This window comes from Orcinus orca, chromosome 12 (assembly GCF_937001465.1).
Source record: "Orcinus orca chromosome 12, mOrcOrc1.1, whole genome shotgun sequence".
In the NCBI taxonomy this organism is placed as follows: Eukaryota; Metazoa; Chordata; class Mammalia; order Artiodactyla; family Delphinidae; genus Orcinus; species Orcinus orca.
In genome coordinates, this window is record NC_064570.1 from 80,882,733 (window position 1) to 80,907,335 (window position 24,603).

Genomic DNA, 24,603 nt, shown 5'->3' on the forward strand with positions numbered 1-24,603 from the left:
TCTAATTTCAGAAATGGATCCAGAAATAGCTGTCCATATATTCACGCTTGTTTCAAGATATCACTGCTAAACATCTTTTTTAATTCAGTGGCTGTTGACTGCTTATTATGTGCTGGACCCTAGGTTAGGCACCCGAGATACAAGACACACTGTGGCGTCTTGGGAAGGCTGCATTCTCTCTGAAGGCAGAGGGAAATTTAGGAGTCTTTACACTAGATAAAGGCCTACAGAGGCAGCACGGGTGCCAACGAGGGGGTGGATTGCAGACAAACTCCAGAAGTAGAATCAAAGAACTTGTTGCCAAACCGGATGAGTTGACAAATGAACGTTCCCACGTAGCTCCCTGGCTTCCAGGTCCTTCGGGGGATCAGGTGATGCCATTCGATGAGCTTGGAAAGGTCGGGGGCTCAGCCCAGCCAGCTCCGTGTCATCCCAGAGGTGAGCTTGTGCAGAAAGGCACACGTGGGAGGTGACGACAAAGTCCACTGGCAGAGCCCCGGTGGGTTCTTCCCCAGTGGAAATGTTTGAACCAACTTGAGAGCCTGTCGACGTGAACGCTGGCCAGTGGAAAATGCTCGGGGCGGTGAGAAAGCCACTCTCACGGACAGGACTCTAGTCTTGGGTGACACCGCTGCACAGGCCAGCCCCCTGTCTAAGCTGATGCTTTTTTTTTTTTTTTTTTTTTTTTTGCGGTATGCGGGCCTCTCACCGCTGTGGCCTCCCGTTGCAGAGCATAGGCTCCAGACGCGCAGGCCCAGCAGCCATGGCTCACGGGCCCAGCCGCTCCGCAGCATGCGGGATCCTCCCGCACCGGGGCACGAACCTGCATCCCCTGCATCGGCAGGCGGACTCTCAACCACTGCGCCACCAGGGAAGCCCTAAGCTGCTGCTTTTGAACCCTTCCAGTTCTCCGATGGCGCTCAAGGGTTACAGGGCAAACACAGTGAACTGGGAGCCCGGGCTCCGGTGCCACCTCAAGTTCTTGCATCTGCAGCATTTGAGGGAGGACAGTTGTGTCCCCTCTCTTCATTTTCTAGGACATTAGGATTCACACTGTCAACTACGGAAGTCTATAATATCCCTTCCCATTTCTGGACAGGGAAACAGGCAAAACAAGGGGGAATTGGTCGAAGTGAATGCCAGAGGGAAAAGAAAATATTCAGCTTCTATCGGCGTCAATGAGAATTTATTTCCTATCTTATTGATAGTGTTGTGTGGCGCATTCCGAAACGATTTACGGTTGAACGAGACAGCGGCCCAGGAACTCTGGTGACCCCAAATTTAATTTAATTTAATTTCCCCATTTAACCTGAAGATACTTACAGGTTAGAATTCTGAAAGATGAATATTTATTTAGCAGAAGATTATTCATCCTCCTGGTTCTGGTTGTTAGAAAACAATGGCAAGAAGGCCACCAAGTTCATAGAATTGATCGCACGCACGTTTTTAAACAGTGTTAACTGTTAAGTGGCCTTCTACTAACGTATGACGTAAATGTCTATTTGGAGGGTTTTAAGTTAAAATTTCCTGCTTCCCATAAGAATCAATGCTGATGGCGTCCTAAAATAAACTAAGATCATCTTCTGATCCTGACCAAAAGGCTTCAGCTCTGTCCCACACTCCAGCTCTTTCTTGGCAGAGAAGGGAAACCAGTTCAAAAAATTATTCAGGAAGTAATAAAGGGCTATTTTGTACATTCATTACATTCACAATGAGGGAAATTTTCTATCCTGTGAATATCAGTGTGTCTAATATAAAATCAACCATTTTATACCTGGTAGCTTTTCTAGTGAGAACTACATTAAAATAATAAACAAAGCTTAAGATGTTTATTTTGATCTATAAACCCTGTAAACATAGATGAGGCGAGATTGACTTCCATTGAGACAAATGCTGCACAATGTCTGTGGCGACCAAACATCTAGATTTTCTCTAGAATGCTAGCAACCACTATACAGAAGTGTCTTGAATATGTCCCTGGCATTTCACCCACACTCTAATTCTCCCAAGAAACTCACAAAGTAGACACTGTTGCCAACAGGAGACCAGAGACCCTGAGAACTTACGTGACTCACCCAAAGCCACACAGCCAACTGTAAGTGACCATGTTGCCACATGGACCCAAGTCCACCTGGCCTCCAAGCCAGCTCTCCCCGGTTAGACAAAACCCTTCTTTGCCCTTACTTTTTCCTCCTTCAGGGATTTTTCTTGAAACTCTCTTCCTGGCAACAGTGAAATCATCCACTCGGGGATCTCAGACACCCTCTGGGTCCTAAGGTGAGCCACCAGGGCTCCCTTGGTTCACATCAACCACCACTTCTCTGTTTATTCTTTCCTCCTCTACCGTCTTCCTTTTCTCAAGCTGAGAGTAGAACAAACAAGCTATTTCAATCACAACAAAATATGTTACACACCATTTGAGAAGAACATATTTGTATATTCCTCGGTAGTGCTGAACATACATTAAGGTTATAAAAATAGTGGAACGCTAACTATTATAGCAAAATTAGTAAACCCAGCCTTCCTTAGTAAAGTCAGATCCACGCTGGCGCGCTAATCTCTCTTGTGAATAACCTATTTTTAAAACGCTCTTCCAATTAATCCCACATATTCACGGGGATAATCCCGAGGGAAAGGATCATCCTTTCACGTTCCCTGTAATCAGCCCAGCTCCTTAGTCAGTCACAATCACGGAGCCTAAACTCACCCACGAGAGGCCGCCCTGACCGCTGACACTTTTCTCCAGGCTGGGATTTCCTGCCACCCCTGGAACACCAGCTGGCCTTCTCTGCATCCACTTGAGGCTTAAAATAAGGAACGTGCTTTAAATCTCTTCTGCGAACTGTCTCCCGTATCATTTAGATCTTACGTTCTTAAAGAAATGTACTCAGTCCTGCTTTTTTCATTCTACTGAGAATCTCCATCTTTTTAAGGTCTTAGGTTGCCTTCTGACATTTGACCCTTGGGGAAAAGCAAACATCTCTATTTTCTGTTACCAGAATGTGTCCGTTCTTCCCTTAGGACGATAATTGCTTGTGTGCGTTGCTCTCTCCCTAAACAGCTCATCCCAAAGGCTGCAGTTAAAATCATGCTTGCTCGCCACCATGGCTGTGGTTTGTTCCCTCTCTCTCTCTGAGTTTCTCAATTATGCACGATGTGATTTCATCCTGACTCTTACTAGTTTGTTCTTAGTTCTTTCATACGCTCTTTTCCCGCCTCTACAGGTCAGCGCAGGCAAGCTCCAACGTGATGCTCTTCCTCACCTTCATCCCCGCTGTCCTGCGGCATCTCGAGCAACGTCCTCAATTGCATCGCACAGCTGCATTTTTCTTAATCAAAAAATTGTTGTTAGAAGACTAGCTCTATTAAGTGAAAAAAAATCTGTCCCCTCCATGAGTTATTCATTTTCAGTCATCTATATTAAATATACTTTTAAAACTCTGCATTAAAGTGAAAAAAAGAGAGAACAGTAAACATCCAGGTACTTACACGTGTGATCTGCCCTCCAAAATCTCCCGACAAAAATAACTGCCTGTGTAAATAAGATTTCACTCTTCAAAATACAATATTTATTTTAGGGGATAAAAGGGAAATAATGTTGATCTCATACCATAACCATAAAAAAAGTCTAATCATAGAAAAACAGCAAAGTCATTTGTTCCAGCTCTTTAAAAATATTTTAATCATGCAAAATCAGCATAATGCTAAAATGTTAAGTAAGATGAAGTGGCTTTTGGTCGTTTTACAGGATGTATATTTGGCAATAGTTATTAAAAATAACAGAACTCTAAATATATAGATTCAGAAACGATATTTTTAAATACAGCAGTAAACAACAGACACTACTGCACTTTATACATTTTCTGGCATAACACTGCCATACAGTTACAGGATTATAAAATAAGTGTTTCATAGTACCATACAGATCCAGAAACTGGTTACAGCTCCTACCACATACACATGGTATTGGTGTGCACAGACGTGCACGGCGTTCTGTAATTCATCCTGCAGGAGATGACAGAGCACAGAGAAGGCCCACGGCTGCTGGAGAGGCAGCACTCATGCAGGAAGGAAAGCACACATCTTTCTAAGAATCTACCCATTTTCCTGAAATACAAAGGACACAATAGTTTCCCAGCTGAAGCGGTGACTGAACCCAGTTGGCCGTCTATCTTCTTAGGTAACACGGAAGAGGAGTGGACAGCTCACTTGGGAAACACGGAAACAACTTTCTTATAAAAAGGACAGGGCTTCCCTGGTGGCGCAGTGGTTGAGAGTCCGCCTGCCGATGCAGGGGGCGCGGGTTCGTGCCCCGGTACGGGAAGATCCCACATGCCGCGGAGCGGCTGGGCCCCGTGAGCCATGGCCGCTAAGCCTGCGCGTCCCGAGCCTGTGCTCCGCAACGGGAGAGGCCACAACAGTGAGAGGCCCGCGTACCGCAAAACAAAAACAAAAGCAAAAAAGGACAAAGAACAAAACGCTTGTCAAACCCTTGCTCTGGTTTGTTGCTCTTAACGGTGGTGCCACACGAGGAAGACGCCATCGCTCTCCCGGCGTGGGGTACAGTCACATGGTTAGAAACAGCCTAGCGCGGGACCTCCTTCCCGTCTCTGCAGCCACTGCCTCCACTTAACTTCCTGTCAGTAGAACCACGGGCAGAGGAATTCAACCTGGTGGCGCATCATGTGATTATTTCTCTCAGTCTGTGAAAGGTTTCCATCTACTGTGGAGTAAGCGGAATCCAGGCTGAAAATGCGAGCATGAATGGCATTGCTTCCCATTCACACCAGTCCAGATCTCCCTGGCACGGATAACACCGAGCACGTTCCCACCGTAAAGCTTCTGCATCCTCATCTGTTCCTCATTCCAGTAAATTCTGGCACTCCACAAACCTACAGTCACTTACATCTTTATTTCTATAGTGAGTTTCTAGTGACTGTTTCTAATTTTTTGTTTCGATTGTTATTTTCCTCTTCTCCACATGAAACTAAACCCACCAGCACTGAAAAAGGTGTTCATCTGACCAATGACTGCAGACCTTGGACACTTCTTAGGACCAAAGCTTATTACACAACGAATCTCTCTAGTTAATGTAACGGTTCCACAAACTCCATTATAACTTAAAAACAAAAATATGATAAACTTTATAGCTTCAACATATTTTTCATATTAAAATATATAAGGTTTCTGATTTGTCTAAAAAAGGTCTCTCAGCATAACAAGTGCGCACTGGTGCCTTTTCCCTTTCACTTCGTCTTTACACTAAATCATTTTATGGAGAATTTTATATAGAGACCTCTGAAAGAACAACCCCAAATAATTTTTGATGGAAATCAGAAGTTCTGAACTGGCGAGAGGGGTAGGCAGAACTGGTATTTCAATGTTTCCCGAGATAGAAAGATTCAGCTGTAATTTACATAGCAGGTATCCAACTGCTCACAATTTCCTAAACAACTGCAAAATGGTGACGAATGAATTATAACAGGTATTTTATGAAAATTGATACCCAGTGAAACTGTGCATGAAGTCCAAGGTGGCCCACCTTCCTCAGAAGACAGCGATCACGGGGTCCGACACCCTCGGCATCCAGGGGAGGCTCCGGAGACCCCTCCTCTACTGGAGAGGATGCAGCCCAGTGTACGTGCCCCTTCACCAGGACGCCCACTCTGGTTCTCAGCCACCTCCCCATCTCTGAACTCAACCTCCAGGCAAGAGTTTGGGCCATAAAACGAAGCAGTTAATTGTATCCTCCACGTGAACACTTTAATTCAAGGAAACCAACATATTAAGAAGTTATTTCCCACAAGTAACTAAAACAATAAACTTCTCAACAGATGAGGGAAAAAGCAGAAGATGACAAAAAACGTTCTCTCTAATCTAGGGAAAAAGCAAGAACAAGTACTGTTTAAATGTTTCTAACAAAACTACAGCATAAAAGTCCAAATTAATTTCAGATTCCTCCAACTATCTACTGGAATTAAACTTTTAAATCATTTCTCGAATAGAATTCCATTCTCTACATCCCTCTGTATCTAAAAGCAAAAGTAAAACACGGATTAATATTACTTGTAGTAACTGAGAGATGTTTACAATGAAAATTACAGGGTGTAGCAAAATTAGGCAGAAGCATAAATAAATGTAACAATGAAGTTAATCTTTCTGCTGTAAGATCTTACTTCTTTCTCAAATGTAACACATTTTTGAACACTGTGGCTAGTACACTTCCTTTTGAACTGATGTTACTGATACAAATGGAAATGTCTCCAAAATGAAAAAGCACGAAAGTAAATTTCATTAAATGAACTGATCTTCACGGTTTGGAATGTTTCTTATGGCAAGATTTCATAATGAAGTAAAAATTTAAACTTCTGAATGAAAAGCATTTACATTAGTTAAGGCACATCTGGACACCTCCAGGCATTCATATTTATAACTATATTATTCTATTATTAACTTCGGTAATAAGGAATTTCTAAAACGTGGTCTGTCCCTAAGCACAGTCTGCTGGGTGGGCTGGAACAGGCAAAGAGGCAGGGTGTACTCACTGTCACCCTAGAGATTACTCAACAAATATGCTCATGGAATAAACACTAAAGAATTCTAAATTGAAAGAAGTCAACCCTTTGTACACCCCTAATTTTCCAGATCCAGCTGACCCAGGCCATCATTTTCTACAACTGCACCTACATTTGAAATGATTCTTGCTTGTCTAACTTAGCCTACCTTACACTTAATGGATATACCCCAAAGGAAAAGAAAATTGGAACTTTTTAAGTGGGAAACAAAATAGAAATCTTCAAAACTACTCCTATAACAAAGAGTCCCCACTCACCCCAAATAAACTTGAGAGACCCACAGATGCAATTACAATCAAGCAAGATCAAGAACGCCCTTCCTTTCTCAGGTTAGAAAATAAAGCTTTTAGAAGAGCCTCAATTATAGAAAGACAAAGAAACTGGCTTGATTTAGTTACTCAGTAGATTACACACTCAACCATAACTCTACTATAAACCTGGGAAATTTAACTTGAAACAATTAAACAAATATTCCCTCTCCATCAGTTCAACCAGTTTTTGACACCTTGATAAGGAAGTTTACTTTCTAAAATGATTTTTTAGAGAGTAACTCAAATGTAATACCGTACTACAATATTTTTCCTTTTTCACCAGAGCATTCCTTCTGTCAGGTTAAAGTGTAAAAACTAGAAACAAAGTAGGTAATTTCTAAACACAATCTTTATATTTTTAATACTTAGCAAAATATCTTAGAACTTCTCTGGTAACTCCAGAGTCATAAGTTTTGTTTTCTCCTTGAAACTGAAAAAGGTTGTTTCTCAAAACTAAAATCCAAAATAAAACTATACCGAATAATTTTTGAACTGAGAACTGGACATGACTTAGAGAAAGCAGACATATTTTCAGTTCTGTCATGATTCTTTTCAGTTTCTTATGAGATTGAGCATGAGGATGTATAATGGTACAATACTCTTAACGTTATAAACTTTTTCTCTACAGAAATATATCTTGTCATTATATATCACTTTACAGTATTTCAAAATATTTTCACATATATCGTCTCCTTTGGGATATGAAAGCACAAAATATTAGAAATATACTAGACTAACCAAGCGGTGTAACATCTATTTGCCTGAAATGCAAATTAGTATTTTATCAATAGCCAATACTTAGTATATTCACAGTCCATGGTACAATGATAAAGTCTATATATTCACAAAAATTCAATAAAGTTTCTAGTCATTTGGCCATGCTCCACTGCATTTTGATAACAGCTTCTTAGTTTCTGCAAGCACATGGTAGTTCTTAAAAATACAAAACATCACAGTCAAACCCAGAGGGCTGTTTCATGTCGTAACACACACACCTAAAGACACACCTACAGATCTTATTGTAAAACTATTGAATGTACAGAGTATTCTTAATAGAAAAAAACTCTAGACGTTCATAATTTTTATCTGCAAAAGGAATGCCATCCTCTCACTTGTTTCCACTGAAGAATTCTCTCATAAGTTATTTACAGATTATGCGTAGGACTCATACTGTTTCACGTGAGTATGCATTTCAAAACAACATGGTAGAAAAAGGCCACTGTTTTAAGTGGAAGCCAGGCAGTTTTCCCTTGAGACTAAATATTCTCAAATTAAACAGTACAATCTAATCAAACCCCTAATTAGGAATACGCTAAAAGTTAAATTATTGAATGAAACATTTTTACTTCTAAGCGTTCTGATATACTATTAGTTTCTAAGTGATTTAGATTATACCCATTTCTTTTAGTATCTGTCCACTTATTAATATTTTAATATCTGGTCACAAAATTTTAACATTATGCACTTAGAAAGTGGTGTGAACACTTTATCATGTATGCAAAATTGGTAAGGTATTTCAAATGAATCATATTCCTACAGTTCAGCCCAATGTGACAACCTACTCTCATGTGCTAAGCTGTAGAACTGTTTATTGAGCTCGATGGGGCCATTAGAGGGTCCATGTGAAAAAACACAGAAATTGAAATGCAAAAGCAGAATGGTTTCCCCAAATCCTAATGCTCACTTCACAAAACAGTAGAAAGCAAAAACTGTCATATTATGAGAAATGATAGTGAAAAAATATTCTATATTTATTGGAATACAATATATAACATGAGCGTTACTAACATTCATATAAAATAAGTCAGATTTGAGCAACAATGCTGTTTCATGTAAACTTCAGGGCAATGTAACCCTTCTAAAGCATACTACTTGTGTGTCTATTTTCTAGAAACCCTCTGCTAAAAATCCTCTGGTCAATAAAGGTAACAGAAGATGACATAATGTGATTTAAAAATAGGACATAGTAAAAATTCTCTGAGGGTTAAAGTGAATAGAACTTCCCTTAAGGGCCTAAGAAACACACAAAAGCCAATTCCTTTCTAAATGAAATGAAGTGAAAAAAAATTTTTTCTGTGAATTGCTTTCACTATATGTGTACGTATGCTCTGAAGTTCTCACCACAGTGTTTGACTTGTTTTCGAATGTGTAATAATTAGTAATAATAGTATAAGCAAGAAAGTTATTTGCTCTTACCCAATATTAACACATTCAGTGCTTACTAAAACTGAATATATGGGATGTCCAGTCTGTTCTCAATTTTGAGCTTTGACAACTTAGAGACGCAGCAGATTATATTTTTTCTAAAGATATACTGTGGACTAAGCCATATTAATGTCATAGTCTACATAACACTGAGATATTCATGGTTTTAGGGACCACTGCCTTGTTGCCAGTGCCAGATGCGTGCCTTTTGAAAACGAGTAATTTCCTTTCTTATTTTTTAATTCTTTAGTCATTTGCATTCAGAAACAAGCACCAAATTTGTACAGAACAGCCACAGAAGGCAAAATTCTCTTCTTGGACTTTTGCATCGAAATTTGTTTTTAAGCACTTAACACAGAAAACCATTTTTATTATTTTAAACAAATTCTTGAAATAATACAGCCGACAGTTCCCTCTATGCCACTTAAATGCCATTGTAGTAGATCATCTGAATGTACACTAGAAATGCGCATGCCCGCCGACACAAGTGGCCAACGAGGGAGAGAATGGAGAGGGGAAGAGGAAAAACAGCAGGACCGACAAACGGGGAGGGGCAAGTATATCTCCCTAAGAACATCCATCCCACTTACCAGAAACTAAAAATAAGCATGCTGAGGTGCTGTAATGAAAAAACTCCCAATTTCTTCCGAATACATCTGAGAAGACCAAATTCTTTCTCGCAGCTTAAAAACAAAGGAATCCATAAAACGGGCAAAGGGGTGGCAACCTAACGAAATTATCCACTTGATTTTCTTCATGTAGAGCGGAGTCTCTCCAAAGAATTTATTTGCTGTATCGAAGACTACATGGTTATTTCCAGATACACTGAAAATAATTTAAAAGTAATTGTTGTGTACTGGATTCGAAAACTCACGTCCCCAAAGTGTTACAGAATGCATTCATGAATTGGGTCCTGTCTTCAGACTTCTGGTTAAATATTAAATTCACTGTCATCCAAAATCAAAACCAAGTGACAACTGAATGCTTACAACAGAGCTCACCAACAGCCGGCTACCCTCCGAAACGTGGCCTCTGTTCCTCACCCACACGGGTCTGTGGGCTTCCTGATAATTCACTGTAAGAGTGCGTCATCGTGGGAACCTGTCTCTCCGGGACTCTCACAGTCCTTGTTACGGTTTTCACGCTCTTCATCTTTTTCAGAGGGAGACGCACTCTCCTTTTTCTCCAGCGCATGCGCAATTGTCTCTTCTGGTTGAGGACTGGAATTGTCGGCATCACCCTCTCTCTCTGGGTCTCCTGACCCGGCAGCCTCGCTGCCGGCCTCTGAGCTGGGCCAGTCTGTCTCCTCCTCCGGCTCCCTAGGTGTCACTTTTTTGTCTTCGGCAGCTTTGCTATTTACACGCCCAGCTGCAGAGGGATTTTTGGAGTCCTTGGGTTTTTTGTGCATAGACGTCTGGCTGTGATGCCCCGAGGTGGGCGGGGCGGGGGTCTTCGGGGCTTTGCTGCCCTCGGGCTGTTCCCTCCTGGGTGGTCCCCAGATAAAATTCTCCGAGGGCGTGTAATGTTTCTGGGCGAAGCGCAGGAGTCTTCTCCTTTCCCTTCTGTCTCTAATTGTGTACACGAAATACTCCAGTGCGCTCTGTTTAATATTGGGGATGGTATTTTCCACAAGAGCCTCATGAAGGATAAATTTTACAAGAGGAGATTTAAAACTTTCATATCCAAGCTCGCCGAGGCTTTTCAGAATGCGAGTGATCCTTAAATAGTTGTGCTGAGACCTGGAAGAGGATTGAATACAACGGAGGAGGAAAATTAGGTGGCGCAAAGCAGGGCCTAAAAACCACTGGGAAACTATTTCTGATGGAAGGGTAAGCTGGGAAAACATGCCTTGTAATGACTTGGCTAAAAGTCGTAGCAGACACCGCTAAGAAGAATAAAACAAGATGTGAAACCCCTGTACCTCAGTGTAACGCCAACCTATGTAAAACTCCAATGCATAAAATAAATTCTCCTTTTTCCTTCAGTTCTTTGTACTTGAAAAACATTTAGATTTTCAATGTATTCCCATGGATGTCGAATGGCTGTTTGTTTGTTAAATACACTGAGGATGACTATCTACTACACAAACGTATCGTACCTGTCACAGGTAAACAGTGCCGAGCATTGGTTACCAGCCGAATGTACGACTTACAGGGTCAGCGGGCCAGCAGAACCCACCATATCAACCCTCAGAAGGAAAGCAGCAGAAACCGTTCTACCTTGCTGGAACAATTCCGACAAAGGAGGCAGAAGTGACTTATTTAGCAGAGCAAAGAGTATAGGCTTTGGAGGCAGAACCGAATTCACACCCTAGCCATGCCACCAACAGCTACATGAAATCACGGCACCTCTAAGGCTCAAGTACCCTCATCTTTAACGTGGGGGAAAGGGCCCACACCTCACTGCACTTGTAAGCATCAAATTAGCTGACATATATGCAGAGCATGTGGAACTCAATAAATTTCAGGCACTATTTAACATCAATATAATTATTGGTATTGGTATTTTCAGATTTGGTACTAAGGACTACCTTACGTGTACCTATCCCACCTTAATCACCTCATTCTCTTCCGTCTGTGGCCTCTCTCTCACCTCCTCTTTCCCTATCACAGAATTTTAAATTTTACTTCTAATGGCATTGACTGCAAAGACTCCTCTTTCCCCAGATTGCACTAACATCTTTCTTTTCTTGTCCCAAAACTAAAGCCATTAGCAGATGAAAACTTTCCAAACCTATTTTGTCATGATTCATAATCTTGCCCCCCTACCTCACTCAGCCCAAGAGTTGCTTTATTACAAATACCTGGCTGCATCCTAAGGGAACCTTCAGGTCCATGTATTAATCATGTGTGTCATCACCAGCCCGGGTTAGTTACTCACCCAATATTGCACCACTTATTCCTCACTTCCCCAAACCTGTCTATACCTCAGACACTGAACTTTAGACAAGCATCGCATATACCTGCCTTGGCTTCCACAAGTGCTTGGTATCCACTTAGGAATAACTAGCAACTTGTTTGGGAAGCATGGAAGAGGATACTGAATTATTTGAGGGACGGAAGGGCGTGGCTCCATGGCCTTATATTTTAAGAAGAGAGTTAGTTTGGACAAAACTAAACCCTTAATGTTGTGGGCTCACCAGACGCTAGAAATGACAAGTCCAGCAGTTTTCATTATCTCCAGCCTCCTGGATGTTTACCAAAATAGTGTTCTCTTACTATTCGACTCTTTGAAGGCCAAAGGGTACAATGTAGCACAGATACATTTCAGTCTTATGAATCTGTATTTTTTAATAGTTAGGAAGTACCAGTCTTTTGAGACAATACAAATTTGAGTGAAGTTAAGACAATGTCTTTATCAGCAAGACTGATCCAATGTAGAGTTTGCATACTCTAAAAACTTGGTGGTAAAAATCCCAACATCTGCTTCATAAGTCTATGAGAAAGAGAGATATGGAAAAGCAGAAGAATGTTTTCCTTTAAAAATCCCAAAGAAGAGTTACACGACACAACAAAATTTACTATATTTGCAAGCAGCTCAGTTTCACATATCCAGTCCAGGATGAATGACCAAGATAAAATTTCTGTGTACACTTATCTGTATCAACACGTTCTCCAATTAAAAAGTTTACATAACAGTAGAAAAGGACAAACACTTGGGTTAAAGAGAATGGAGATCCGGATTATAGAACAAAATTATACAAGAAAGAAATCGGGTGTTTCAGTATGATTTGAAATAAATGTCACAAAGAAATACAAAAAAAACACCCCACACTCCTAGAGTTGTGAGTAGACTTTGGGGTCGCGTAGCAGATCAAAGAGAGAAGCTGGGCTTCCAGACAGCGGTAAGGGTAGTAAGAAGGGCTGAAGCTGTCAGGAAGAGCAGGTTAGCGAGGAAAGGACACACAAAAGCCAAGAACCAGGAGACAGAAAGTAAAAGGGAGAGGGGATTCCAGGGTCTAAAATACAGCTCCGTAATCCAAGGTGATTACAAATAAAATTGGAAGTCCATCTTCGTGGTTGGTCTATATGTCTGCACTCTCGTGTTTGAAAATGTTTTACCTCTTTTAGTCATGGTCACTTGTTCACTAAACTTTATTTCACTTGATCTTCATTCAATAGTTTTTATCCGCTAGGCTACGATAAATGTATTGAGTTCCCTGCTTACTGTGAAAAACTCAAGATGTCATACAGCTTAAAACACAAGTAAAAGCTGTAAGCAATACCCACGGAAAGGAAAAATGATGGTGGAAAGGGAGCAGCATGGGGCAGTAGGGGTCAGGTTCCCCTCCCCACACCAAGCTAGGACATCACTCAACGACAGGCCTTCGGAAGGGCGGCTTCCAGCTACTAATCTGAGGACCTGACAACAAAACCCCAAGGAGGATTTAGGCAGACAAACCTGTTTTGTTCCTCATTATTCATTCAACAAACATTTACTAAGTATGATTGCTATTCCGACCAAAACAAAACCAGGTGGAAATTCTCTAAAACGATAGTCGTGGGTACATGGAAGATGAGATGCTACCAGATCCTCTTCAAAGGCTGCCTTCTGCCATCCTTCATGTCAACAGGCTACTTGCACACAGCTTTCTGTGACAGTCTGACATAAGTGCTTAGAAACTCTGTCCAGAGATAGCTACCTGCATTGCCTAGGCAGAGGCATATATACTTCTGCTATAAGTGCTCTACAGAAATCAAAGTGAACTTGAGTTATGAGTTAACGGGTCTTCTCGTCAAGATCATAATGCTTTATGCCCATATCCTGCGTGTTTTAGTGCAAGCTACCATTTTAACAGCGTTGATTATAACTAATAAAGTAAACGGAAGGCTTAAACATTAATATTGTACTCATACTCATTTTACACAAGCAAGATAAAAGTTCTAGGAAAGCACAAAAAATTTAGTTAAGCAATGCAAAAAATTCTGTTTGGGGCAAAGAAAAATTTCTTAGGTTAGTTTTAATTTTTTTTTCTCTTAGTACTTGCCCAGTTCAGCTAATTACAATGTGCTAAAAATGTTTAAAGTTGGTTTTATAGTCCGGTGCTCATAAGCCACCCTATAATTAAAAAGAAAAAAAAAGCCAGTTTGCATGCAAAGAAAATAATAATTAAAAAAAACCAACTTTGGGCATATGTGTTAATGAAAGTTATAAATATCCAAGCAAAAGAATATAGCAGGGCTTCCCTGGTGGCGCAGTGGTTGGGAGTCCACCTGCCGATGCAGGGGACACGGGTTCGTGCCCCGGTCTGGGGGATCCCACATGCCGTGGAACGGCTGGGCTGGTGAGCCATGGCCGCTGATCCTGCGCGTCCGGAGCCTGTGCTCCGCAACGGGAGAGGCCACAACAGTGAGAGGCCCGCGTACCGCAAAAAAAAAAAAAAAAAAAAAGAATATAGCAAATCAATTCCAAATAAACTGGTAAAATTTTCTTCCAGGTGTTTGGCTTTATTAACCAAAAATGGGCTTCTGGTTTTGACCTAAATGGCGAAGATTCTAATTTTCCCTCTTTCTTAGTAAAATGTATGAGTACCTGTCAGTCTTATGAAATGATTTGTATATGTCATAGGCTTAATTCATGGATTTAATCTAAGAAAGCACTGTGCCTGAGAAGCGTGCTGAGCTAGCAGAATCTCACAGCCTAGGGGATGGGTCTGGAAAAGTGTCCACAAGCAACAACCGCAAAGGTCAAGCAACGTGGGGTAAAGAGGGGGCGAGGCCACACTTGGCTGGGGGCAGCGGAGATGCTTCAGGAAGAAACAGCTCTGAAACCGAGCAGCTGCGTTTCTACCTGGAATGTCATTCTTTTTTGGCTGCTACTTTGTTTTGCTTTAGAATACAGAACAGGCATGAAGTGCATTTCAGACGAGCTTTTGAATTCAAATTCCCGAGCCCATCTGTTGCTTGTTCTACGAGCCATAGAGAATTCCGACCCGGGGAAAACACCACGCCAGCCCGGGGTTGCACTGCGGGGCTTTACTTACTCATTCAGGTGCTGAAACCTTTCCTGCCAGTTAACAGCCCGAGCGACATTTCCAGTTTTATCTATCAGTTTTATTCCAAAAAATTCCAGCATCATTTTATAAGCCAAGAGGAATCTTCTAATGGCCTCTTTTGTTTTCTTGAATTCCTAATGAAAAAAGAAAAGTCAGCTGGGTGACTCGGACTTATCAGGGCCATCGAATGGCAATATAATTTGCCTAATCCACACCAAAAGAAATGAGCTGGCCTTACCTCAATTTCATACGTAGTTAGTTCTTTAGCGTAAAAGTTCAAGCCTTGTTCTCTCAGGGGGAAAAGCCTACGTTTTAGAAAAATAATATTTTTATATTAATGTTGCCTGGGAGACACACATGATGAAACAGGTGCGAGACAGAGCACACTACTGACCATTGGATGTAGGTGTGGCTGTATTCCAGCTTCTCGTAATCTCCTTTCCACTTACTGAGAACTTCTTCAATGTAAACACCTAAAGAGTAAAGATTTAGAACACGAACCAGACGTGTAAAACATTGTTGGAGGCATTTTAAGACTGAATCGCTTAAGCCTTATGTTAAAACTTAACGACAGCACACAACAACAATGCTTGTGTAGGATGAATACCCTACGCCATATACTCTGCTATGTAATAAGTCTAATTCTAAAAACAAATTTATGGCACCTCAGATCGGAGAAAGCGCTACTGGACAGTTACTCTAAAGCAGAGGCTGGCAACCTATGGCCTGCCATCTGTTTTATAAATAAAGCTTTATTGGAACACAGCCAGGCACATCCATTCACGTATTTTCTATCATAACAGGGGAGTTGAGTAGTTGCAACAGAGATTGCGTGGCCCGCGAAGCTGAGGATATTTACTCTCTGGCTCTGTACAGAGGAAGTTGGCCAACCCCTGCCCTGGAGGGCCATAGAGTTCTTGAAATACTAGATCAAATAAAAATGAAATGTATGCCAGGCAAAAAGAAAGGAAGGAGACAAAGATGGGAAGAAGAGAAAGGAGAGAAGCAGGGAAAAGGAGGAAAGGGAGGAGAGAAAAGGGAAAGGAAATGGTGGTGAGCGCCTCCTAGCGGCGGCGGCCGGGATTACACAGGGTGTAGCCAGCCCGCTGAATCCACCCAGCACTGTCTCAAACCAGCGTCACCAGCCCCGCTTTACCACTGAGGACATGGTGTGATTTGCTCAGTCACACATTAACAAAACCAGGAGTAGAACACAGGTCTTTCTGGTTCTGAAACGTAAGCCCTCTTCTTCACCACATCCAGTTCTTCTCCTATAGGAACTTATCACGGCAAAATCCTCTGCTTCCCAAATCTGTCTAGTCACAACTAACTGTGCAGCCACTTAGCCAATTTTATAGGAAAAGACACAACAACCTAATATCTTTCTAAACGTAACTCATCTCCTTCTCGTTTCCTCCAGAGATCACCAGTTTGTACTAGAGGTCCACACTCACGATTTTTGGTAAAAGGCTGTTTTTTAATCATCAGCATGTTGAAGCCATTTACCTCCATAATTTCCCATTTGTTTCCCCTTCCATCTATCCCTCCTCCTACTTAATAAGTAACATACATCATTGCAGCCTTATGCTTACTGACAAGCGTGGGGTGTGTGTGTGTGTGTGTGCGCGCGTGCGTGTTCACACATACTGGGAAGGAAAGTGAGAGTTGATGTAATTTATATAATAAACTAGAATAACATTTTATGTGACCTTAGCTAAAACTTCTGACCTCCACCAGTCTTACAAGGTTTCCAAATAACTTTTGTGATAAAGATTACAAAAAATTAATGCATTGCTTTAAGTTATCGCTCTAAATTACCACCTCAAAAATAAATTCACTGTTAGAAACATAAAAATAATTGAGTTAAATACTGTCATTATCTCTATGTTCAATGTTTTTAATATTTTGAAGGCATTCCTTTGGGAAAAATTGTTTAAATTCACATCAGAGTCAAATTACCTATCTATCATTGCATTTCTTCAAAAGGTTTTCTTACTCCACGTCCTAAAAAACTAACTAATTTAATTAATACTATTTCAACTAGTAAATAAAGCAGTACCTTTCTACCGTTAGTCAATACAACAGGGCATTTTTATCCAGAGGGCTCCTTCCAAAACAGGGCAGACTTCTGGGACACCAGAAATCAACTAAAGATAAGGGGATCTGGCCATTGCAGCAATGTTCTTACATCCTAATTTCCAACTGGTGCGTCTGCCAGTGCACAAATATAGGGAATTCCTTAGATATTCTTCAGCCAGTTAGTTCATCAAAGAATGCAAGGTCCTGCCACTCGGAGAGCTTTGCAATCCATGACCCTCGTCCCCTGACTCACGCTGCTGGGGATTTGGCTGGGTTTCCACTGAGAGTGAAGAGCAGCGGCCGGGGCCATCTGGTCATCTCACAGAGATAAGGGCTCTACGGACGGGGAGCAGCCAGCTTTCTGGTTTGACCTGGATAAAATGAGGACGCCCACCGCGAACCACGGCCTGGTGCCTGGGTGAGTCATGCGTATCACCACGGAGACTGCACCCTCTCACTAAAGGTCTAGGAAAGGTCCTGGGAGGGCAACTGTAGAGTGTGGAGGAGGGCCAGTGTATCTGACAGAGCTGCGTGGAGATCTACAGTGTGTGCAGTTCCCTCCCCGGGATGCTGGAACGCTGAACTGGGGCTGCTCTAGCTCCTTGACCTTGAATCTGAAAATCGACAGGAAAGATTATTCTAATAGAAAAACCACCACCTTTCAATTATGTTCCAAAGATTTTCCGGGTTTGGCACAGTGAAAAGAACACCGAACTCTGGAGCCCAGATCCAAGTCTATGATCAAGTCTATGATCAAGTCGGTCACCAAGACCCAGCAACTTCATCTTTAAAATGAGGAAACTGAATTTGATCTCCCTTATGGGTCCTTAATATCTAATATTCTATGGTTCTCAAAATCTCTTTTCCTCTCACAAAAATGGCCCCCACTACCTTTCAGATAGTAGTCGCCACTGTAAACAGGTGGTGGGAAGGATGGCTAATCCTCAAGTTACCCCCCCAGAACCTGCTGAGCAGATGCTCACAGCTCAAGGGTCTAGGACTCTGGGGACACAGTGGACCGCAGGGCAGAGTAAAGCCAGTCAATGAACAATGAATGCACTGACCATGGAATGAACAAAGAATGACTAGCGGTACTACTATTTAAAGTTTGCTTTTTACCAAGGGAGCGGATTACTCACCATCAGGCTTAAATGGAATTTTATTCTTATAAAAACGAAGGTTGCTCAAGTCATTTTGATATCGGATATCTTTGAAGTTCTGCTAAAGGAAAAAATAAGTCAATCTCCAGCATATGGACATACAAAAAAAGGCACAGGGGCTTCCCTGGTGGCGCAGTGGTTGAGAGTCCGCCTGCCGATGCAGGGGACGCGGGTTCGTGCCCCGGTCCGGGAGGATCCCACATGCCGCAGAGCGGCTGGGTCCGTGAGCCATGGCCGCTGGGCCCGCGCATCTGGAGCCTGTGCTCCGCAACGGGAGAGGCCACAACAAACAGTGAGAGGCCCGCGTATAGCAAAAAAAAAAAAAAAAAGGCACAAGGACCTTCCTTGCACATTTGCTCACTGGCACCACAAAGTAACAAAAACAGAAGGGAAATATTTTACATTTTAGAAAAAAAAATTCTATAGTCTTACTGGGTACTGGTGTCGGTATTTGTACAAATCCCTCGCAGCATAAAAACTTCTCTTTGGTTTGGCAGATACTTCAGTGGAATCAGCCTCCTAAAATAAAAAGTGAAATTCCATTTACGTGTTGAAGCAAGATAATTTCACCAAGAAGTTTCCAGAACAAACTTAAAATAATGAACATCCATAAAGAAAGCCTGAAAAGTGTCAAGATGTCCAGATAAATGAAGGATATTATAAACGTCCTCTTAATAATGCTTACAAGCAACATTTGTTGGCATTCTCGTTTCCTGAGTGGAAGCCAATAACATTTGTCCTAAGGTGTTTCACTAAATAAAAAACTTTATTATTCGCCAAAAGCCTATAGAGGCCAAATGTTATGGATCGGTATCCAGTAGAAACCTGAAAACCTTAGAATTCTTAAAATGAATTCGAGACCTATATTTTACCAGCGGTTACACAAGTGATTCTTTGACCAGACTTATTTTAGAATACTTTACATAACACTAAAAAAAAAAGTGTTAAGATAATAAATCAATTCCTCAAAGAAAACTATCATTAATTTTGCAATGTTTAGCTGTACTTGGAAGTCAAGTAATATTAATGCAAGGAAAGGGGGCTTTTAACACAAACTAAATAGCTTTCTAAATTCCACCCTTTACAGCACCATAACAAGTACACAAAGGTATGAATAACCTTCCATTAATTCAGTGATAATACAATGTGATTAAAGCTAGAAAATTTCAAATATATACACACAAAGCAATAAAAGCTCTCAACTGGAATGAAATTCACATTACATTGTAGGAACTTATATGTGGTAGTTTACTCACACTATTTAAATTCTAAACCAAACTCCCAGTCCCATGACATAATTTTGAAAATATAAGGCACAGGTCAATATAATCAGTTCGCATTCTCTAACTCCATGTATCAATACTGTTATAACGTGCAGGAACGTGCTTTGGGTCCAGTGTCACGCAGAAGGGCAACAAGACTGGTGACAATGATGAAACAGATGACAAAGTTTAGGTCTGAATATTCATTAAGAGCTTTGCCCCTCCCCTTTTCTCCTCAGCCCCCACCCCCATATGTGCTGACAGACTGGCATCCTCTAGGCAGTTTTCACACGTTTCTGAAGTGGCGTGATTCTCACTATTACTACAAGTACACAGGTACTTACCAAACTCGCTGGTGTTTAACACTGGCTACTCTGTCACGTTACATAAGCGAGGCAAAGCTTACGTTCTGGTCCTTGCCACACGTTTCAAAATAGCTCTGCCTAGCAGGTTTCTGAATCTATTTAGCCTGAGCTACAACCCCATGACTCATCATCCGACATGTGTATAGAAAGCACTTTTCCATGTACGAAGCACATATATTATTTCCTTTGATTCTTATAACACACCTGGCAGGCAGTTAGGAGTGCTTCCATCTTAGAAACAAGGTAACGCAGGCTCGGAGAATTTCACCAACACCCAGAGGCCAGTGACAGCGGAAGAATGAGAACCCCAGGCTCTGGGCTCCAAGTCTAACTAATTAGGTCTGAATCAGTTTCAGCTCCACCAAATGCGAAGGATCATTATAGAAACCGTGGTGTCATTTCAACAGCCCCAAACTGGGAGTCAGGATACTTGGGCTGAGTCTTCACTCTGCTGCTGCTTTGTGAAGCTTTTAACTGAATCCTAGTTTGATCATCTTTGAAATGAGGAGAATGACTCACACCCTGCCTATTTCCCAGGATTATCACGGGAACGCCCACCTCCTCCATCCTCTAAATGTGCCAACCTGCAGGCAGTGTCCCTGCTCCCCCTCCACTTCCCGCTCCTTTGGTCTCTCTATCCCACCCCCTTTCACCTGCTCAGCCACCGATTTTGTTCCTTAACATATTATTCCTAGTTCCTGTGTCACCAAAATGTCCCTGTCTTTTTTTTTGTTTTTTTTTTGTGGTACGCAGGCCTCTCACTGCTGTGGCCTCTCCCATTGCGGAGCACAGGCTCCGGATGCGCAGGCTCAGCGGCCATGGCTCACGGGCCCAGCCGCTCCGCGGCACGTGGGATCTTCCCGGACCGGGGCACGAACCCGTGTCCCCTGCATCGGCAGGCGGACCCTCAACCACTGCGCCACCAGGGAAGCCCTGTCCCTGTCTTCTGGGTCATTTCCTTCAGCAAACATGCTGTAGTATCTCTCATCTTAAAACAAACATACAGGGCTTCCCTGGTGGCGCAGTGGTTGGGGGTCCGCCTGCCGATGCAGGGGGAGCGGGTTCGTGACCTGGTCCGGGAGGATCCCACGTGCCACGGAGTGGCTGGGTCCGTGGGCCGTGGCCGCTGGGGCTGCGCGTCCGGGGCCTGTGCTCCGCGGCGGGAGGGGCCGCAGCGGTGAGGGGCCTGCGTACCGCAAACAAACAAACAAACAAACAAAAAACTTACACAAATTGGAACTGACCCAAACCCCATCTGAATGACAGATCCATAGCTCTGCTCCCTTTTACAGTAAAGCCTCACCGGAGAGTTGCCCAGAGTCCCCGTCCATCTCCTCTTCTCCCATTTACCACCCCAACCAGGCTTCCATCCACAACCAAACGACTCTTGTGAATGCCACCTAACAAATTTCCATCTCACTGAGCATCCTTCTTGGTGCTCAACTCAGGCAACCTCCCAGCAGCATGGGGCCAGCTAAGCCCTGTCCTTCCTGAAACACTGTCACCTGCCACAGCTGCCCTGGTTTCCGTCCCATCTCATCGGTCGCCCTGGTCAGCCTCATCTCTGGTTCCCCCTCCTCACGTGCTCTCAGTGGAGGAGTGCCCAGGGCTTGACCACATTTCTCACGCTCCTTGACGACCCCGTATCTTCCCAGGACTTTCAATACCTCCACTCGTACATGCTGATGACTCCAGTCCTGGACTGAGGCTCCACTCGTAATTACCTACTCACCAGCTCCACTTGGATGTCTCATAAGATATTAAACCCAAGAGCATTCTTGACCTAACCTCAGATGCCGCTTTCCCCCTAGACTTCCCCATCTCAGTGAATGGCACTGTCGTTTGTCAGCTACTCAGTTGGACTAGGAATACAGCAATGGAGCTGGTAAGAAGTAGTCGGTCTGGGATAGACTTTAAAGGTAGCTCCAGTAGTTCTTGCAAATGACTGTGGGGTGTAGGGAACAGAAGAGGTGGACAGTCAAAAGCAGCATTAAAAAGTAGAAGTTACATCAAAAAACAAACAAACAAAAAGTACAAGTTACATGGTGATACAGAGAAGAAAAATTAATCATTCAAGGGGAAAAGGAAGGGTTGGCGCCATTTACCATTTACTGGGGTTGCAATTAACTGATAGAAACATTAATTATAAAACTGTTTTATATAGATGGACCGGGTGAGTTGGACTGAATCTGAGCGGGTGTTTTTTGACATCCCAAACTTCTTCAGAAGGTTTCTTCATTTGGAGACAAGTGGGAGAGAAAAACACTGGAATACAGTGTCTCATACTTCCCTGAGGTTGAGCTCCCAAGGCAAGATGACCCAGCAGCAAGGGGCAGAGTTACATTCACGACTCCAGCACGTCCGAAGTTCTGATGCTGGTGACAGGCGTACTTGGATTTGCACCTCTCTCTCCCTGGATGATCTTGGGCAAGCTTCTACTAAGCCTCAGTTTTCTCTAAAGTGGGGACTCAAAACAGGAACTCCCACCGCACCCCACCCCTAAAACTGCAGTTGATGGAAATGACCTGGATAGCACAGAGCATGCACTAAGACTGTTTTCTCCTGACCCAAAAAGAAATGAACGTCAAGATGTAGAAGGCAGCCTTCCTATAAAATATACCGCTGATTCCTCTCCTCAACCCAAGAGCCCATGGTTACATCAGATTTGGGGCTCCACTTCCCACCCTCATCCCCCCGTGGCTGATGGGAAGGAGGGCCTGACCCGGGACCACCAGCCTGTCAGAGCTCCGCCAGCCACACTTCTTCAGAGGCTCGGCCACGCAGCTCCTCCTTCTGAAGTTTTCTGGATTATTTTCAGTCCATCAGAGGTTAAAAGGGATATTTATCTCGTTACTAATCCCTCCTCCAAATTGTAGTGGGCAAATGACTTCAGCACAGCTGGATCAACAAGTCTTCTGGGTGAAACAGGAATTTTGAAGCGTGCCCTGAACTCCTGGGTTGGAAGGCCTGACTTGGAATAGGAACCCTGGTGTTTTAACGTTGGATGGGGACTCCCGCCGTAGGGAGACGGCTAGCTGCTCCATCGTAGTCCCACCTCATTCCGGGTTGTTTTTTTTTTTTTTTTTTTTTTAAACCAATAACACGCACTAGATGGGTTTTCACAATCCTCTGTTCTGAGGCAGGTTCCTCCCACCCCGCCTTCCATCACCCGTCTGCGGAGGCAGAGAAGACACCCCTCCAAGTTGGGTTCTGCCCGGAGGGACCGCCTCGTCGCGCCCGCGCTCAGGCCCCAGGCCGGCAGCGGACGGCTCCGGGCGACCGCCGCGCGCAGGCCTGGGTCCCGGGGCAGCGGGACGGTGGGGGGAGGACGAGGCGCCCTGCTCAGCCCCCGCCCTGGCCCCGCGCGCGGGGAGTCGCCCGGGGCCGCCCCCTTCCCGGCAACGTCCCCCCCATCCCGGCCCGAGGCCCCCCCGGCCGCGTACCTGCTCGGCGCCCGCCGCCTCGGCGTCCCGGTCGGGCGCGGGGCTGGCGCGGGGCCGGCCGCCGGCTCGCTCCGGGGGCTCCGGGGTCTGCGCGGGCTCCCGCCCCGGGCCCTCGCCGCCGCCCGGCCCCGGTTCCTCGGGCTCGGGCTCCGAGTCCGTCTGCCAGGTGGAGTCGCAGTCCTCCACGGTGGTGGGCTCGCGCACGCCGACCCCGCCGAGCAGGTTGCCCATCGGAGAGACGGGCGCGGGCGGGCGCGGGGCTCCGGACTCCGGCTGCGGCGGCGCTAGGGCCCGGGCAGGGCCGCGGCCAGGGCGCTGGGCGGCACCTCGGCGCCCAGCCCGCTCTGCCTGCGCGCGGCGAGCGGCGGGCGCAGGGCGGGGAGGAGCCCGCGGCCCCGGGACCGCCGCCCGCGCCCGAGCCCGCCCATCGCTCCCGCCTCCCCGGCCCCGCGCGCCGCGCCCGCCGCTCTGCCCCCCGGAAGGCCCGCCTCCCTCGGCCTCGGACGTGCCCGGGGGGCGGATCGGGGTCCGAGGAGGCGTCGCCGTCTGCTGGCGAGTCCCGTCCACATCCTCCCCCTCTCTCCCGGCTGGTCCGGGAGGAAGACGGATTGGCCGCGGCAGAAGACAAAGCTGGTGGTGACCGGGCAGCACATCAATAGAAGCCCCGAGCTACCGAGACTGCATCTGGGCAGCCACCCAGAGTCCCCGCGGACCACAGAGTCAAAGCTGTCTGCTACCTCATCCAAAGAGCAAAAGCAGCAATAACCATCAGACTTTCACCTGCATCCGTGGATGGTTTCACTAACACCCACTCCGCATCTGTGCTCGGAGGAAAAACTCAGAATCCTCGGCCCCTTGGTCTGTTCTGTAAATGGAAGGACAACCGGGGAAAACGTGTTTTAGAAGTACCTAAAGGTGAAACAGCACGATGGAACAAGTGACTCCTGTAAACTTTGCATTGTGGCCTCCGGCTACAGGAGGCCACGCCTGCACGTGCGCAGCCCGGCGGGTGCTCAGCTCACATCTACAGACTGTGGGCTGAGTAGACAGGTTCGACGTACACGTCTAAAGCTTCTTTCTAAATGTTTCGTGGTGAAATAGGAGACCACAACAGGGACGATGGGCTGTTTCTAGGGCGAGGATAGGTGAACAGGATGCCCATTCCACAGGTAAATCAGGACTGCCCATCTTCAAACACTATGGCTGTG

The 24,603-nt window shown here is 44.4% G+C and overlaps 1 protein-coding gene across 8 annotated transcripts; it reads right to left on the minus strand.

The window, feature by feature from the left end:
* Positions 1–3,654: 3,654 nt before the first annotated feature.
* On the minus strand, positions 3,655–24,196 carry OGFRL1 (opioid growth factor receptor like 1). 8 transcript variants are annotated; one of them, XR_004483457.2, is made up of 8 exons: positions 23,396–23,772; positions 18,758–18,844; positions 18,305–18,386; positions 15,481–15,559; positions 15,325–15,391; positions 15,075–15,220; positions 9,682–10,830; positions 3,655–5,761 (listed from the first exon to the last, which is right to left on the minus strand). XR_004483457.2 is itself a non-coding variant. In XM_049695441.1 (7 exons), exons 1-7 carry the CDS (start codon positions 24,179–24,181, stop codon positions 10,164–10,166), a joined length of 1,131 nt encoding a protein of 376 aa, XP_049551398.1. In that variant the 5' UTR covers positions 24,182–24,196; the 3' UTR covers positions 3,655–10,163. The 8 variants fall into 8 exon arrangements, 6 of the variants coding, with proteins under 6 accessions (XP_049551398.1, XP_049551397.1, XP_004270189.3 ...); XR_007470563.1 differs by having other exon boundaries at positions 3,655–4,723; positions 5,543–10,830; XM_049695441.1 differs by lacking the exon at positions 23,396–23,772 and adding an exon at positions 24,176–24,196 and having other exon boundaries at positions 3,655–10,830; positions 18,305–18,383.
* Positions 24,197–24,603: the final 407 nt, after the last annotated feature.

What these genes read in the sequence shown, in the direction of transcription:
- OGFRL1 (XM_033428691.2), bottom strand. Translation starts at nt 23,626, where the DNA reads ATGGGCAACCTGCTCGGCGGGGTCGGCGTGCGCGAGCCCACCACCGTG. An exon ending in AATACCGACACCAGTACCCA is followed by an intron (nt 18,387 to 18,757) that starts GTAAGACTATAG and finishes TTTTTCCTTTAG; the next exon opens with CAGAACTTCAAAGATATCCG. An exon ending in AGCCACACCTACATCCAATG is followed by an intron (nt 15,392 to 15,480) that starts GTCAGTAGTGTG and finishes TCTAAAACGTAG; the next exon opens with GCTTTTCCCCCTGAGAGAAC.